The sequence below is a fragment of the Bacillus rossius genome, chromosome 8, assembly GCF_032445375.1.
Source record: "Bacillus rossius redtenbacheri isolate Brsri chromosome 8, Brsri_v3, whole genome shotgun sequence".
In the NCBI taxonomy this organism is placed as follows: domain Eukaryota; kingdom Metazoa; phylum Arthropoda; class Insecta; order Phasmatodea; family Bacillidae; genus Bacillus; species Bacillus rossius.
The window spans coordinates 18,821,308-18,840,242 of record NC_086336.1 but is presented as its reverse complement, the minus strand read 5'-3'; the positions used below and the strand labels follow the sequence as shown (position 1 = coordinate 18,840,242).

Here is an 18,935-nt window from a genome sequence, read left to right as displayed (position 1 = left end):
ATTTTACATATAAATATTATAGCTGACTTAATCTAACCAACCTTTTACACTTCAGTACTTTTTTTTGTCTAATTTCACGGAAGCCTTAATACAGTATTTACCTTCCCCCCCCCCCCCCCCCTCACCCCCCAAAAAGTGTTTGTTATACATATGTGGGAAAAAAATATTTTTGTGGGAATCCATTCTCATTCAAACTAAAAACCTGATATTTGCACAGGTCTAGTAATAACATTTTCTTTATGGAAGTTAAGTTTTTATTTAGTTTTACTTAAATTTTGTAATGAGATTGAGAGTTCCATTATAAAAACTATTATGAGCGTTAAAAATGTACATCTCGTTATTGAGTACCTACGTAATATATGAGAAATTTCTCTACTTAATTCATTATTCAAATTTTCATAAATTTTATGTTCTGTTATTTCCAATATGGAGTCTGCTTCGTGCAGTTACCTAAAATTAAGTACAGTAGAACTTCTTAACCCCGAACTTCCCGAATAATCCAGATCAGTTTTGAGGGAAAAAATAATCATGTTGTTCATAAGTGAAGACTGTTTTTTTATATGATTGCGGAAGCTTGGAACCAGGTTGTAAGAGAAACTTTGCTTAAATCACGAAAAAAAGTTGTGGTCTTGTGAGTGTGACTTGCCAGTAAACAAGATTGAAGAAGAAGAAAAAACAAGTGTGGAAAAAGATTTTATATACATTTTTGAAAATATTGATAGCTGTTCCGATGTTGATGAAGAAGACACTGACAGTTGGTTGCAAATTGACATTGACGGAGGTTATAAAGTGATCACAGAGGAAGAAATTATTGCATCATGCAGTGTTAAAAAATGAAGAGGATTCAGACAGTGTTGATGAACCAGCTGTGGTTATGACCCTCGCAGTAGCAGTAGCAAACATAGATAAACTAATAGTTTATTCTGAGAGTCAAGCCGAAACATCGCTAAACGAGCTTTTAATGCTAATGCGGATGCGAGATTGCACTGCTCGTGAGCAATACACAAACCTGAGGCAGCAAAAGCTCACTGCCTTTTTGTACTACCAACTAGTTTGTACCTAAATTGGGTACAGTGTAATGCATGTTATTTTAGGTGAAAGTGTACAGATGATAAATTTTAAACTTCATTACAAATATTTTTGGTAAGTATATACATGTTCTTTTTTATTGTTTTCCCCTCATTCTCTGGGGAACTTGGATTTTCGTTACCTCTGATAGGTCCTGGCCCCAGTTGATCCGGTTTAACGAGGTTCTACTATAAGTCATGAAAAAGTAAGGAAACTGCAGGACTTGTCACGGACGTCATAGAAAGATCCTAAAATAAACAACAATTTTGCACTTTAATTACCTTTATTTTAATCAACTTTTGATAACTTGCATTTGGTTTTCAGATATCTCTTCAGTTTATTGTCACACTTTAATCAAGTTGAAATCAGCACATTCCTGCTAATACTAGTAGATATAGTTAAAATTATGTTTAATATTACTTATTTTACTTAAAAATGACTCTGTGATATAATAAATTAGTAAGAAAATTCGATTAAGAGGTCCTGAATAAGTCATGAAATTGGTTCAACGAGTATTTATAGACAATACACTTTGTCTTCTTTCTAGATGTTTTTAAATGTTTAATCCTATTTTGTACATTTTCTGTTTATGCTATTCACATTAAATATTGGGCCTCTGTTGAATCATTTAAACCAGCCAGCATAGTTGTCACCATTAAATTCAAATTAGTATTTTGCACAAGCCATTATGGAGTATGCTTTGAAATGTTTTATTAGTTTATTAATTGTTTGACACACGTGAACATGTGATCTTGTGGCTACAATTCAAATTCTTGAACCATCTGTATATGACACGCTAGATCACAATAATATTTTGTGTATTAAATTTTTTTGTACCAAATGTGAGAAACTAGTTAAAACAGATATTTAATGTAGATATAAATACAGATTTGTTGATGTTTGTGTGAATACCAAATATACTAAGAATTAGTTTCTAGATTTATGTCTTTTAATGGTTTAGGTTGGTTGCATATTGCACAGAGGCACAGTTCCCCAGTTCCCCAGTTTATTTGCCACTGTCTGTGAGGTGATGAGGTGAGATGTGGGCGCAGGTCGGACACGAAGCTGGTGGTGACCGTGCTGGCACACGCCACTGCGGAGCACGTCAACGCCCGCGTCAGCTCGCGCGACTTGCGCACGCCCTTGCACCTGGCGTGTGCGACTGGCAACTTGGCCATGGCACAGCTGCTCATGTGGGTGAGTTGTGCAGTATTGCTGTCCTCTTACAAGCCTGGAGGATACTGGTGCCCTCAAATACTACAAGGTTTTTTTTTCAGAGGATTAAAAAGAGCTTCCATTTCTATACATAAAGAAGAGTATCTGTTTTTTTTTAATACAAATCTACTGATGTCGCCGGGGCTGATCCCGTTTGGCGTGGTGACAATCCCGGCTGCTCAGATAGATGGTAGAGGGGTTCGAGCCTCGTGGCCTGAGGGATCTAGCCTGGCATTTATTCCAGTAAAACAGTTCATTAAAGATTGCTGCGTTTAATGCCATGAACCATGCTCATACATGAGTGACCATCGAGGGGTAAAGCCCGGCTCCATTCGTTTTGGTCCACAGTTGTCTCCTACTCTGCAATATTATAGGTGCTGGCGACGGAATCTTAACTCGTGACGTGTCTCCCGGAAACAGAGCCAGGACATGCTGCAAAGTCCTATTCCTTGCTGCTACTAACTGGTGGTTCCGGGCTAATCTTGCTGCATATGGCTCCGGCGACTAAGCACTGTGTACTTGACTGAAGCTGTAGTGATTACTCACGACCCCCGTGATTATAGATGGTAGAAACGTGATGGCCAAAACGACTCCTCGGCGCTATCACGACCGACTCCCCTCGCGTCTTCAGCCCGCGTGTCTGCGCCCCCTCCCCGCGCGACCCGCTGAGCACGTGACACGCCACGGGCGGGAATCTAGACATCGTCGCCCGGTGAACAATATCTGAACAACACAACCCTTCAAAGTATGTTAGTAAAATGTACTACATAGTTATTTTAATTAAACACAAGTCTTGTTGAAAAGATTATATAACACTTAAAAGAACACACACGACGGTGCGTTGGGGCCTCTAGTCCTACCCTTCGTTCCCCCGGGGTCATTCCATGTCAAATCAACCAAAAAAAATACTGTTTTCAACCCGACCTTCTCAGATTTGTCTGAATTTTGGTATGGTGGTAGCCCTAGTAAATACTAACATAGAGCAATTTTTATTTTATTATTATCCCTTCCAGTTTTTGAGTTGTACAGTTACAAACATGGTCAAAATTCAGGGTTTTTTGCACGCAATCAACGTTGATTTATTTATAGGTTGAGTTCTAATAAAGCTGGAACAGTGAAAATAAGCTCATTTTTGAGCTTATTTGCTGGGCTTTAATTTGATATACAACATAAAAACATTTTTAAAAACATTCACTTTTCAAAAACTTTTTAAAAATTGTATATACTGCTTTTTTAAAAACTGTACTTTTAAAATTCTGAAAAAAATATATGTTAAAGAACAACATACTGACTATGAATGCTGAAAGTTTTATTATGGGATGCAAATGGGATCATATTAAAATACAATTTTATGTACAAGAGTGGCTATTTTTATCATAGGAATTCACTGCTTATTTTGTTTTTATTCTACTCTCCCTGTAGTTATAGTGTAACGAAACATTGTTACAGATGAACTTTTTGCATTGGTTTTGTGAATCGATATATATTTAGTTTTCAGTGCCATGTTTGTTTGATATATTGAAGTATGTGCTATGGTATTGGAATTGTGATATTGTATGTACATTACTCTATGCTTAGGAAGGAGTTTTAAAAATGAATGGAAGAATTGATATCCTCGAAAAGGAAATAATTAAAAAGAAATACGAAGGCCGTGTTTTTCCTTTTGAAATGACAATCGTATGAGATTATATTTTATGAGTGAAGAAATTAATTAAATACAATCAAGTCTGTCGACTAATACTGAGTACTCGTCGGAATTTCAGAAGTCCAAAGGTATGAATTTCGTTCTCTACCATTGACAACAGTTGGCCGGGATTTATTATTAAAACATTATAATATAAACTATATCGTGGTGTGCATTAATGTTGGAACCCAATTTTAATATTGACAATAACTTTTGTTTTTTTTAAATGATGTGCCCAACCTAACTTCCAGTCATTTAACAAACATTTGAGCTGACACAAATGGTTTATTTGTTCTTAATTTTACATCCTTAATTATAATTTTCCATATACCATCACAGATTCAAGCTAACCATATTGTTCGAGCTTTATTTGTTGTGTAGAATCTGTATTCCAGTATTGAGGATTAGTCTATAAGTAATTTTTTTTATTTTTATTTTGTAATTATAACACAGAATATTATACATGCACACACACTCACAGAGAAAATTTTTATTCACAATGAAGCTCCTAACGTTAGTATTAGAGAAAATGGCGCCCAACGTGGGGCCATTTTCTCTAATACTAACGTTAGTATTAGAATAGGGTAAATAAGATTAAAGTTTTTTTTACTGCAAATCAGCTGAGATTATCAAGGTTTCTTTGTTTCCCTCCAATTCTCAAGTTTTCCCTCCAATTCTTGACTTAACCTATAAAAGTTACTTAGTTTGTAGAGTGAAGTGGCAAATGGTTAAATTGTTTAGGATTCTTCATTGAGTTTTATTAGTGATTCTTACAACCTAAAGTGTGACCTTTAGTTTAAAATAAATATGTTTTAGTTCAGATGTGATGACAATATACTATATGTAGCAATTTGTAGGCCAGTTATCTGTATTATGGACAATTGAGTATTAGTTATAAGTCTAAGCCTATACTGCAAACTACTAGCTTTATGTTTTGTGTTTATTATTTTATTTTTTGATTCAGTTACAATAGAACACTGTATTATAGTAAATTATGCACAATGCCGAAAATTTCTGCATTATGCTGTAATCCATTCAGTCAGAAAGGCCATAACAATCACAAGAAGAACCTACGAAATGTTAATGAGCGTATGATAAAAAAATTACCTTCTTTAGTGCAGACTCAAAAAGTCTGTGACAAATGCAGAAAAAAATTATCAAAAATTGTACCTATGCCTCAACCAGAATTAGATATAGAATCCCAGAGCTCTCAAAGTTCTGAAGACTCAACACAGAACGTTATAACTGATGTTTTTGTAGACAGTTTGAACAACTCTTTGCAAATATTGGGCGAGACACCTATTAAGAAAAAGCGTTTAGCTGAAAAGAACTATTCAAAAACTAAAATTGAAAAATTATCCTCTGCAGTCAAAAGAGAACTTAATGTATCGCCAGAAAAGAAAGAAGCCAACACATCTGAATCTGAAATTATTCTTCAGTTAAAAGAAAAATTCAAAAATTGTTCTTCCAGAAGTGAGAAAATAACAGTATTAACAGTTTTACCTAAAAGTTGGCCAGTAGCAAAAATTCAGGAAGAGTTTTCATGTTCAAACTATATGGTCAGGAAAGTTAAAGAACTAGTTAAAGAGAATGGAATTTTGTCATCACCCAACCCAAAACCTGGAAAAGTCCTTGATAAAACAACTGTTGAATTGGTGAAAAACTTTTATTGCTCTGATGACATTAGTAGATCCATGCCTGGAAAAAGAGACTTTGTTGCAACAGTAATGGATGGGGGGAAAAAACAAGTACAAAAAAGATTAGTATTAACTAACCTAAAAGAAATTTATGCAAAGTTTAAAGATCAGTTGACGGATGTTCAAATAGGTTTCTCAAAATTTGCTGAACTAAGGCCTAAAAACTGTTTGTTAGCAGGTGGAAGTGGCACACACTGTGTTTGTGTCTGTACAACACATCAGAACTTCAAACTTATGCTGGATGGTTGCAGAATATCCAAATTAACCGGAGAAGAAGTAACATACAAGCATTATATTGCTAGAGTTATGTGCAATCCCCCTTTGCCTTGCTGCTACTTCAATGAGTGTGAATTCTGTCCTGGGTCTGGACTTTTAAGAGAGTTTTTCGAAACAACACTAGACTCTAACAACATTGACCAGATAACTTATAAAAAGTGGGTTACAGTTGATAGGACTTTTTTAGAAACGATGATACAACCAACAGAAGAGTTTATCGATTGTTTGATTGAAAAGTTGGACTTGCTGAAACGACACTCCTTTATTGCAAAACAACAATCAAATTTTCAAAAAAAAACACAAAGTGTGACCTCAAGGTAGGAGAGTTTTTGGTAGTTACTGATTTTTCAGAAAATTACACATTTATAATACAAGATGAGGTTCAAGGTTACCATTGGACGAACACTCAAGCAACTGTCCACCCTTTTGTTGCCTATTACAAGGATGATAATGAAATCAAACATACCAGTTACCGTATATACTCGTGTATAGCGCGCCCTTTTTTCCCCTCAAGTAAAGGGAAAAAATAAGGATGCGCACTATACACGGAAAAATAAAATTGGGGGGGGGGGGGGGGGGGGAGGAGTGGAAGTCGTTAACTGACGGGTGACGTTTCTGACCAGCCCCCACACATACGCACAAGCAACAAGGCCTCTGTTTCACACACACACACACACAGACTCACAACCTGGTCTCTCGCACACACACACACGCTCACAGCACACACACACACTTGCACGCGCGCGCATGCTCGCACATCATGGTCTCTTGTTTATTTTTAGATCTCCCCCCTTTACAGAAAGCCAGCTCAGAAGCTAGTAAAAAAAGAGAGAGAGAGAGAGAATGCTGTCACAAGTTACCCCCCCCCCCCCTCCCCCCCCCCCCCCCCGTCCACTTTCTTCGCTTCCTCCATTCCTCGTCCCAGCAGCGACTGGTGAGTCATCTAGTTCTCCGCACCAGCTTAGCAACGTAGCGCGGCACGCCTCCCTCCCACGTACCAGTTGTGACGATACAGCTTTTCATTATCTTCCGTCTACACAGCAGAGTTTAAGTATTTTCCTGACGCATCACCACACATCAATTTAAATAATCAGGTACCACAAAATGTTAGTAAAATTTATTTATGGGGAAAAAAAAAATTGGAATTTGTTGCGAAAATCGTGGTGCGCACTATACACGAGGGCGTGCTATACACAAGTAAATACGGTATGTTGTAATATCTGAGAATTTGACCCATGACTAGAGTCAAGATTTTGTGGTGTTATTTTAAGACAAATTTCGGTGTAAAGAAATAAAGATTTCGGTGTTATATGGTTTTATTTTTTTGCTCAAAATACCCACAGCAAAATTTTCTTGCTTTTCTGTACGACATGCAAATTTATTAAAACAAATATTAATAAACACTAAAACCTCATGATCTAATTACAATTAAGTTCATTTGCAAATTCATTGATAATTAAGTTCATTTGCAAATTCATAAATTCAAACTTTTAAATAACTACTAAAAATTTCACGACTTAATTACAATCACATACACTACAAAATTACACAATTAAGCACTTCCAAAGTTACTATTAAGACGGTTTTATTGAAATGCTATCAGTTAAATTTTCCGCATTTTCTGAAGTGAGACGTTGTCTTCTGTCACTAACTACCAGTGAGTACCTGGAAAATAAACGTTCTGCATCAACATTTGATGTTGGGAACCAGATTGCCCTTAAACTGGCTTGAGCAAATTCACTGTAGTCCCCCTTAAGGGAGCAAAGTACCTTTGCAACATCAATTTGGCTTGTTTCTGGCAATGAAAGTTCATCCTCAATTTTTTTTTGAAAGCAACATAGCCATGTATGAATGTATCAACGGGAAGATGGGAAACAGAAGGCAAGTTATGCAGAGACTTCTGTAGGTTTGCATCTTCTATGCTAACCCTACTCACATTTCTTGGGTTGAACAGCAAATTAATGGCATTAAAGACTCTTAGACAAGGATGTTGTTTAACAGATGAGTTTTGCCTCAAAAGCTTATGTTTCTCACTCGCGACATGTTTCACAAGCGTATCGCGTCTCTCGTAGTCTAGCCTGCAGTTACAGAATTTGCACATTAAAATTTTATCACTGATATAAAATCCTTCGCTGGAAAATTCTTTCGATCGGTCACTGGCAGAAACCTTCGTTTTAGGCATTATCAAAAAAAATTTAATCACATAGGAAGAATTTAACCTCTCAATACGCAAAAACTTGCCGTGCTGGATAGATCAAAACAATGGAGAATAGATGCGAATACAAACGCATACCGAATACCAACATACGTACGTGAAAATTAATACCGACATAAACATGTACTATTTATTATTTACAATCGTTACGTTAAGCAGGGTTAATTTTATTTTCGTAGCCTACGTACTTTATTTTAAATAAACAGTAAAAGCAATGCGCTTTAGTGTGTAATATTTTAATGATTAAAAGCGTAATCTTAGAAAAACATATTTTGGACGTTTGTTGTTTTTGTATTTACAGAAAGTGAACGGCGGCCATTGTTTCATAGTTATCAACATCTTAAATTATTATGGTACACAAGATTACCGTTTAAAGAAAATATTACGTTAATTCCGAGACTTCATTTTAAAATCTATAATGAATCACCGTCGCATATAATATACATGGCTACTAGTTACTGTAAGAAATATTTGATTGTGCTGAAGATAGTGAATTGTCCTAACAGAATGGGGAAAAAGAAAAACGTAAATAATCAGGATAGACGAACTTTCGTGACGTATCGCGGATTTCGCACAATTTCGTTTTATTTCGTGTTTTCAAGCGGTTTTCGGTGTTATTTCGTTTTATCGCGCATTACCATATAATCGTGGCTCTACCCATGACACAGTGGCAGTACATCTATTCCAATCATATTTAATTGATTTTTAACTGTATATTTTGGTAAGAAACCTACCAAGATGTTTTATTTTTCAGACGGCTCAGCAGCTCAGTATAAGAACAAAAAAAACTTAATTTATGCCATCATGAAGAAGATTTTGGAATCAATGCTGAATGGCATTTTTCTGCTACTGCCCATGGAAAAGGAGCCAGTGATGGTGTGGGTGGGACTGTCAAGAGACTAACAGCTCGTGCTAGTCTTCAACGACCTCTCTCTGACCAGATCCTGGGCCCTGAACAATTTTACTTGTTTGCTAAAGAAAATATTAAAGGCATTTACTTTCAGTTCTCTACTTCAGAAGACCATTTAAGACATGAACTCAGCCTCAAAGAAAGATTTGACAAATATTGTCCAATCATTGGAACCCAGAAGTTGCACTCTTACATTCCTCTGACAAAAAACAAAATCAATACCAAACTGTACTCTAACTCAGACAAAAGTGAAGTTGTGCTGGTTACTGATTTAGACACTGATCCTGTACCCTTCAGTAAAATAACACATGGTGGCTATATTGCCTGTAAATACGATGACCACTGGTGGATGGCATGTGTACTTGATAAAAGTGAAGAAAATGATGAGATTGAGGTTAGCTTTTTGCATCCGCATGGACCGGCAGCATCATTCTCATTTCCTCGCCATCTTGACATTTTACATATCAGAAGCAGTGATGTTAAGGTAACATTAAATCCAAAAACTGCCACTGGAAGAACATACACCCTTTCACATTGTGAAATGCTCCTATGCTCGAGACTTATTCAATGAGTTCAACCCCCAACCTTATAGATGGTTTGCACAGTGTAAACTTGTTATCTAGTCGTTGGAAATTAGAATGGCAACAAGAGCTTAAGGAAACACAGAGCAATGTATAACACATATTTAGTACGGCATGTACAGAGATTTATTCACACATTATACAAACACATATAATCCTCATACATTAATATAAATTTTCTTATTATGTTGGCTGTTACACATTACTGCTACAATTCATGTTCCAGCGATTACCAACAAAACACCTGAAATAAATTTATACAAAATTACGTACCATTCACTACTTTTTAAACATTTTCTCATAACCACACGAATTATTCCTCAATAAATAATTCTAACTGGACCCTTTTCTTTTAGTTATAATTACAAATTCTTTTTAATACAAAATACTTAAACCTTCACTTACAGATCAAAATTAGACATTGTTTTAACAGTACCAGAGACTTAGGAACGAGATATTTCTAACACAATTTAAATTTCAACACTTCTCCCCAAATAAAATTGGCTAAAATCTTCAGTGTCGTTTAAGTGATAGCGGCGAGTGTTTTTTTATTTCCGTTGATCCTTGACCTGATCACCCCAGTCGGACCGGAAACCATCGACGGAGCGAATTTCTTTATTCTACCTCTGTCGCCGTGCTGATTCCCTGATACTTGCACATTTTCGCCGGCTCTGAATTCACACTATTTGGTAATAAAACGAACACTATACTAGTGCAGAGAATTGGAGACAAATCACCTAACATGCTGTTGCTTGAAATTATTTTAAAACAGTTTTTCATTAAAAATTTACCTCCTTGTTTATGTTCATAGGTAGTCTTAAACGCCACGACTGATAGTCCCGCTAATGCCACTGCACTATGCCCTTAACGTTTTAATCAAGTAGTAGCACCTTTTATTTTCACCGTATTAATAGAACGAGAAAATATTTTTTTTTTTTTTTTTTTTTAAAGTATTGCTGAGCAGAACTCTGTTATGCTCCTAGTCGCAAACCACTTCATGACCCTCGGCGGAATTTTCTATGATCCCCTTGGTCCCTTTACTGCAAAGTCCGACACATACTTTTTACTTCCAAAGTCCCGTGCCAACTTGCAAATTGTTACTGGGCTACCACTGAATTATTACCAAGTCCGTAACTGACTTGTATAATTTGCGGCCTCTCTTACCGCCTTTTTCGGGATCCGTGCGCAGCTTGAAGACCTCAGCGGGCAGCCTTTCGGCGTCGATGATCGAAGGTGCGGGTCGTGGTCACCGCATTATTCACGCAGCCGGTTGAGAGAAGACTCTCTGGAACTCGTGCTAGCAGCCTGCTTATATACTCGCTGCGCTCCATACTAAAACAGCGAGGAATATTCTGGACATCCTGAATCGGAAACGCGGCTCGGAAACTTCCGACCACGTCCACGTGCTCCGATCAAAGGCGATTCGGCACGAGTGGACCCGAGGATCTGCTATCCAACGCGCATCAATTGAAATTCGCGCGCCGAGTCCGTGCAGTGTATGGCGGGTGGTATCCCACTAGCCCGCAGGGGCGAGTTTCCTCGTTACGCAGTACCAACCTGCGTAACAAACTATTTTCAAAACCATACAATATTTACATATAGTGTTCTAATATTTTTTAATATGTGCTAAATAATGTGACACATCAGACAGTTTAATTGCAACAGTTAAAACAATTTGCAGTGCAGTTCAGAGAGTCAATTGGTAAGTTGTCCTACTTGTTTATATGCTACAATACAATTTTTTAACTACATAACTGTTTTGAAAAATATGCTTATGAAACCACAAACAATTAGTTTTTTTCCAAAATAAAATATATTAATTATATTAGGTAGTTGATATTATAAATTACTTCAAGGCCTACTTTATTGTTATATTTACTGATATTCAAAAGCAAATTTACTAACCTTACAGCAGCAGGTTAAAATAGTGACCCACTCTTTTACATAAAATTGTATTTTAATATGATCCCATTGGCATCCCATAATAAAACTTTCAGCATTCATAGTCAGTATGTTGTTCTTTAACATATATTTTTTTCAGAATTTTAAAAGTACAGTTTTTCAAAAACCAGTATATACAATTTTTAAAAAGTTTTTGAAAAGTAAATTTTTTTTAAAATTTGTTTATGTTGTATATCAAATTAAAGCCCAGCAAATAAGCTCAAAAATAAGCTTATTTTCACAGTTCCATCTTTATTAGAACTCAACCTGTAAATAAATAAAAATTTGCTCACGAACAAAAAAACCCTGAATTTTGGCAATGTTTGGAATTGTATAACTAAAGAACCAGAAGGGATAAAAATAAAATAAAAATTGCTCTAATAGGGCTACCACCATACCAAATTTCAGACAAATCTGAGAAGGTCGGGTTGGGACCTTGGTTGATTTACATGTAATGGCCCCCCGCCCCTATCTACACTTCGCCCCACGCACGCACTGGGGGTGCCCTCGGGGCAAAGAGGTAGCAACGGGCAACAACGGTCTACGCGACTGAAAGGAGCACTTGAGGTGACGTCACTACAATTTTACTCCGAGCGTGGTTAAATTTTGCACATTTGACCTTCAAAACAAGAGAAAGATCCCTGTCTAGAAGATTTAGAAAAAACCACCCCAATATCCTTTTCCTTTTTTGGTAGTTTTGTTTTTATGAAATTATGCATCCTTGTGGGAAAAAAAAAGTAAAACATTACTGTCAAATCTGAATGAAACCTCTAAATGAAATCTAAATATGCACTCTTTGTAAAGACTGGACAATGCCAGGTACTTCAACTACCTACTTCACAAATATTAATAATATTATAAGGCTTGCGTAACCGTTGTCTGAATTTGGTTAGCTTGTGGATTTTAGCCGCATCTGACAACTCTTACCTTGAAGATGGCGATTGCAGTTCCAACCGAAATGTAGTATTTATGTCTTCCATCTTCAGGTGTAAAAAGGCCATTAGCAGAGCCAGTTTGAAAGAGTGTGTTGTTTTTTATTTGTATCATAAGAAATTCTTGGCAACATACAGCAGTAGAAGAACCTCTGTATTAAGTGCCTCTCATCTGTCTTTAAAGTATTTTATCCCTACAAGAAGTTTTGCCTTTAGCAACAGTACATTTAAACTATGGTTTTTTCAGATACACGCTGAGATTTCACTGTACTTGTTTAATTAATGCTGTTAAAAATATTAAAACGAGAGGACAATCATCAAATAGTTTAGAGTAGAAACCAAGCTATAACATCTAACGAAAAAGGGAAGAATATTACAAAATATATATTTATATCTGACTAGATGACCCAGTGAACTTCATACAACCTGATGTGATTGTAACTCTTCATAAGCGATTATCAATCCTTATCAACCTTCCAACTCTCATTCATTGAGGTCGAGAATTTTAGCAGCATTGTGTACGGTTTGGGTTTTGTTATTAAATGAAACTTGTTTGTAATTTAAATGAATTTTATTTACATGAAAGATAAATGCAGTTAACATTCTATGCAAAGCTTTCTGGTAAACTACATTTTTCGTTTTGTTTTTCGGCGCATAAATAAACAAAGATGATGGCTTTCCGACGCGCGAACACGCGACACATGCGCGAAACATGAAAACTCCAAGTTAATTCCGCAAACTACAGTGGTCATCAGTGCAGATCGCACGTGAAGTAACTTGCCGTGCATTTAAATGACTTCAATGACCTATGTCAGCTCGTCCTCTCCTTGGCATTGTAATGAACACTGTAAAATAACACGGAATTGTTTTCATAATCACTCAAATATCTCTAACTTACCTTGAGAACTTTACAACTTATTATTAACCTCAAACATATTCCTTTGCTGAAACACATTTGAATGAATTTGTGGTTATGTCTAAGCCTGCAAAGTTAATTTACCTTAAATGAATGGCTGATCAAAATAAATGTTTGTAAAATGTAATTAATTAAATTTTCTTTAACCAAATATATTCTCAAAATCCACTTTCTTTCTTTAACGAAAAAACCACACGGAATGAAAAACAAATAGAGGAAAAATAGTTATGCATGGCACAGCTTCAAACAAAAGGTCCGCCACATACGCCATCTATTGAATTTAATCGGAAGTGGCAATTCCCATACAAAATTACCAATTTTGATTTTTTCAATATTTTGGCTTTGGGGGGGGGTTCTAAACCACCCGTTTTGAGGCAAACAAAAAAAAATTATTATTTAAACCGTTCGAGCCATTTTCGTGTCTTTGTTGTGAGACTAACACACTGCAATTGATTTTGATATATTTTGATATATTTGATATACAGTAAAAGTCCGTTATAACGTAAATTTATAACGGCGCCAAAAGTTTATGTTTTAGCGAATTTTCGTTATAGCCAATATTTAAAAAAAAAGTCTTATTTTTGTAGCATTTTTTAAATATATTATTTTCTCGCTTGTTTTTACTATGGAAATTCACAACAAAAATAAAGGAAATATACATAAAACTTACTAAAATAACATTTTAAAGCTATATCAGCACTTTCCGAATGCGAAATATGAGACCGCATGGCCGTGATAAGGCCGTCTCGCACATTATGGCTAAGCGCACAGCTGTTTGTTTACATGGAGACGGGCGGGCGGGGTCACGCAAGGTCATGCCGGCCGCTTCCTGTAGCTTTGTCCGCAGCTGGTTTGCTGGAGACGTGCGCTAAGCTGATGATATCGGGTGCATATTTGCGGAGTTTTGAATACTTACTAACAATATGTAAACTCAAAGATGTGGTGAAATTTATTTCAAAATTTTTCACATTTTTACTCACGTTGACACCTATGAAAAATGTCAAACACAAAAAAAAATTAAAAAAATCTCTAATTACGTTGGACAACCATACAAATTACATAAAATAATTCTTCCGACAATTGGTCAGTTACACAAAAATAATCACTCGTACAGACCCTTGGAAAATAACACAAAATTAAAAATCACTTTTTAAAAAAACGAATCAATTTTCGTTTGCCTTGATTTCACTAGACTTTCGGACAAAATTAGGGATGGGGCGAATCCTGATTTCCTCGAATCCGAATCCTAACTCAAATCCTAGACTGGATTTGCCGAATCTCGAACCCAAACCCGAATCTTTTAACAGATGATATCCACATATCTAATGTAAGTGAGATGTATTCTGCTTGCACTAAAAGTCCCTTGACTTTATTACAGTAAGTCCTCTATTTACGTCGTACCGATTTACGTCGTTTCGGATTAACGTCGCTAATGTTTGAGAACTCATGTTTCAATTTAAGTTGTCGCCGATTCACATTAACGTCGTTTACAATGACCGTAAATCTTTATTTTAACCAAAAAACCGTATATAATTCGTTTATAATTCTTTGTTTCCTTCGGTAGTTAATTTATGCTATGTAGCGTAAGCTACACGTTCACCGCCTTATCTTATCATACATCATGAGGGACGCTTCCTGCTCTCCGCTGCTCTCCGCGCGGTGATGCAATATTACCAGCCCGCCCGCTCGGCCACCCACGTATCTCGCACGTAGAAGTGTTATCTACTTCCCGCAACGACACAGCATTTTCTCCTACCCCTTTTCGTCCAACTCCTTGGCACTTCAGTAGAGGTGTAAAAGTAACTAAAAAAAGTGTACCCGTATGTATTCGTTACTATAACAATTAGTACTCGTTACTTTCGTATCGTTACTCGTTACTTCTGATACCGCATAATATTCTATGTTATGTAACAGCAACGAATCGAGTCGTATTTCGTACGCGTACAGTATGACGTCGCGTAAATAATAATAAATCGAATATAAACAATTAAAAGTATTTGATAATTAACAGCTTTTGTTAACCAAGAAACAATAAAATCTCATTAGAGCAGCTTTATTATAATATTTCTTTTAAGATAAGAACAAAAAACGTGAAAATACGCGATAATAAAAAACAAAAACATACATATTTATAATTTGTAAAAAATACTTTCTTACGTTGTTTCTGTTCCAATCTCAAACTTTGTCTACACACACAATACCTTTAATAAACAGTAAAAAACTTGGACGACGAATTTCCAAATTATACTTTTCTTAATAAACAAACATTGTTTATTGTAACGAATAAGCGTGCGCATGCGTAAAACATACGAAAAATGTGAGTAACGAAATGCATTCGTGTGTAACGTTTCGTTACTCGTTACTAGATGCCGCACCCGTTACTCAGTAACGAATACATACGGTTTGCTACAGGACAGCTCTACACTTCAGTCGCTATGATATCATTGAGTTGGCCGGAGTTTTAAACGTGCTGTTGTTAACTTTATCGTGATTAAATGCGTTTGTAGTAGGCCTACAGTATCAGCTCACTGCAATTTATGATTTTTTCTCCATAAGATGTCTTCCAAACGACTATATATCTGTTTTTATATTTCAATCAATAAAGGTAATAAAGCAGCTGGTTAAATAACCATTCTATAAAGCTGAGAAGTACTAGTTGGACTTGTTTCCCACGCTGTGGGTTGTAATTTGCTGATAAAATTGCCCGTTGTCACGTCTGTATGCCAGCGCTTCCGGCCGACCTTGGGCCGTGGTCGGCCGGTGGCATGAAACATGGCTCATTTTGCGTCGTTTCTATTTACGTCGCTGTTTTCAGGAACGTAACCCCGACGTAAACCGAGGACTTACTGTACATGTAGTTTGGTACATTTCTGGTATAATTGTATATAAAGACAAAAAAATTTTCTTGAGAAATTTCAGTTTTAGTACAGATTAGCGGTTAGGATTTTTTCTATAAATAACTAGAGGTCTGCGAGCCTAAGAATTTTACTTCAAGCCGAGCTCGAGCTTTTGTGGTACAGTTACTTTTTTGGGAAATTATTTTTATCTTAAACTTAGTATGATGTTTGAATAAAGTATTAAAATGAAGTGGGCTTATTAATTTTGGGTAACTATTCACAGTGTGTGTTTACATTTTGCACTGCTAGAAAAAAAATAACATTTTTTTCCATTGAATCTTACCTGTTTCCATTGGTTCATTAGTAACTGATATCATCCAACTAACATAACCAAGTATATGTTTGTGTAAATGTAACATATCTTTGGAAAAATGTCATCCTTGTCAATTTTTCTGGAGTCCTTACTGAGCTTCAACAAACTTAGCACCAAAAATCATGTTGTTTGAAAAGTACATTCACATTGTTTCATCATTTACACTTTTCCTCACAATAATTCTGAGATAGATTGTCACAGAGTATTAAATTCTGTTCTTTAATCTATCATGCAGAACAATAATTTGTTCTGCACGTTCAGGAGTTAAATTAGCTCTACGATTGGAGATGAGATAGTGTTTCCAGCAGAAGAGAAGCATCTCTCGCTGGCAACCTGCGTGGCTGGAATGCTTTAGTAAAATTGCTTAACCTCAAAATTAGTGTCATAAATATCTGTAACTGGTCATTAAAGTTTAATCAATTGAAAGTAATAAAAATAAAAGCATTTTACTTAATTCAATTTACACTTGCAAAAAAAACTTACACACAATAAACCTACATGGAAATTAAAGTCTTTTTCAATATCCTGAAGTCTGAAATATGTTTACTCATGTCATCAAATGTAGAGCTGTACTGAAGAAGCCGATTTTGCCAATATTTAGTTGAATCGGCATTTCTGCCGACTTCCGATACAGTACGCTTGTTAATTTTCAGCCGATATTACTGAAAAACGAAAGAGACTGCCATAACCTAAAAATCCACGAGTACCATTTTCACTTTTCGTAGTAGTACTGCATTCTTTCAGATCGCATTATTTCTGAGCAACATGTGCCAACCGTACATATAAAAGTTTAACATCCTTTTTTTTTTCAACAATGTTCTTTAATTTAATATGTCATAAATAAATAATACATTACTATCACGGTATATATACATCTCGGTTGTTACGGTAACTATAGTGCAAATATGGTAGCTATCATGCTTCTGTAGTAATTATGGTATTCTACAAAGAATATTGTTCTTTTTATGGTAATTATCTTAAAATAACTATTGGGTTTGTACTGTAGTTATGGTACATCATCCATATTTCTTCGTATGTTGTTGTTCATTTGTTTTTTCTTCATATTTACGTGCGCCAATATTTGTAGAGGTGTAAAAGTAACGAAAAAAAGCGTACCCATATGTATTCGTTATTATAACAATCGTTACTCGTTACTATCGTATCGTTTCTCGTTACTTCTGATACCGCATAACATGCAACGAATCGAGTCATATTGCGTACGCGTACAGTATGACGTCGCGTAAATAATAATAAATAGAATATATACAATTAACAATATTTGATAATTAACAGTTATTGTTAACCAAGAAACAATTAAATCTCATTAGAGCGGCTTTATTATATTATCTCTTTTAAGATAATAAAAAACGTTAAAATTCGCAATAATAAAAAACAAAAACGTACATATTTCTAATTTGTAAAAAATACTTTCTTTCGTTGTTTCTGTTCCTATCTCAAACTTTGTCTACACACACAATACCTTTAATAAACAATTAAAAACTTGGACGACGAATTTCCAAATTATGCTTTACTTAATATACAAACATCGTTCTTTGTAACGTAAATTCATCGTGAAACATACGAAACATGCGAGTAACGAAATGCAGCCGTGTGTAACGTTTCGTTACTCGTATATAGACGGCGCACCCGTTACTCAGTAACGAATACATACGGTTTGCTACAGCTCTAATTATTTGATAGGGATGGGTAGTTCGCGAACTACCAGTTAATTTTGAACTGTTCTGACGAGCGAACTAGGTGACTAGTTCGCTGTTACCAAAAACAATCGTTCTTTCGTTCTTTCGTTCTTTGCGTGTTTCTCTTCTCCTACTCTGTTTGGTCCTTACTGCGCATGCGCGAAAGATCCCTAGGTGACTAGTTCGCTCGTTCGCTGTTACCAAAAACAATCGTTCTTTCGTTCTTTGCGTGTTTCTCGTCTCCTTCTCTGTTTGGTCCTTACTGCGCATGCGCGAAAGATTCCCCCCCCCCCCCCCCCCCCGCCCCCTTCACACACACAATCAAGTCAGCCAATATGCCACGTCTTTCTTTCTTCCTTTCTTCCCTCTCTTACGTTTGTTCTTTATTTGGTCTCATCCCCCCCCCCTTTTTTTATATTTCCCCATCGCTTCTTCAGTTCCAAGTACTGATCTGAACTACGAAGACCGAAGAGAAAGGGAGTACATATACACACTGAACTAGCTAGTTCAAAGACATAGATAGTTCACACAGTAAGTTAGGCTGTCGGTCATTATTTTCGTTTCGTTCTTTCTTGCGCAATGATGTATCGTTT

The 18,935-nt window shown here is 36.0% G+C and overlaps 1 protein-coding gene across 4 annotated transcripts in view; it reads left to right on the top strand.

Moving 5' to 3' along the window:
- The window catches only part of LOC134535557 (centaurin-gamma-1A), a 487,893-nt gene that overhangs the window by 450,674 nt on the left and 18,284 nt on the right, over positions 1-18,935 (top strand). For all 4 annotated transcript variants that reach the window (XM_063374736.1, XM_063374734.1, XM_063374737.1 and 1 more), the window contains one exon: positions 2,121-2,265. In XM_063374736.1, the coding sequence (XP_063230806.1) occupies positions 2,121-2,265 (145 nt within the window). The remainder of the gene's footprint in view (positions 1-2,120; positions 2,266-18,935) is intronic.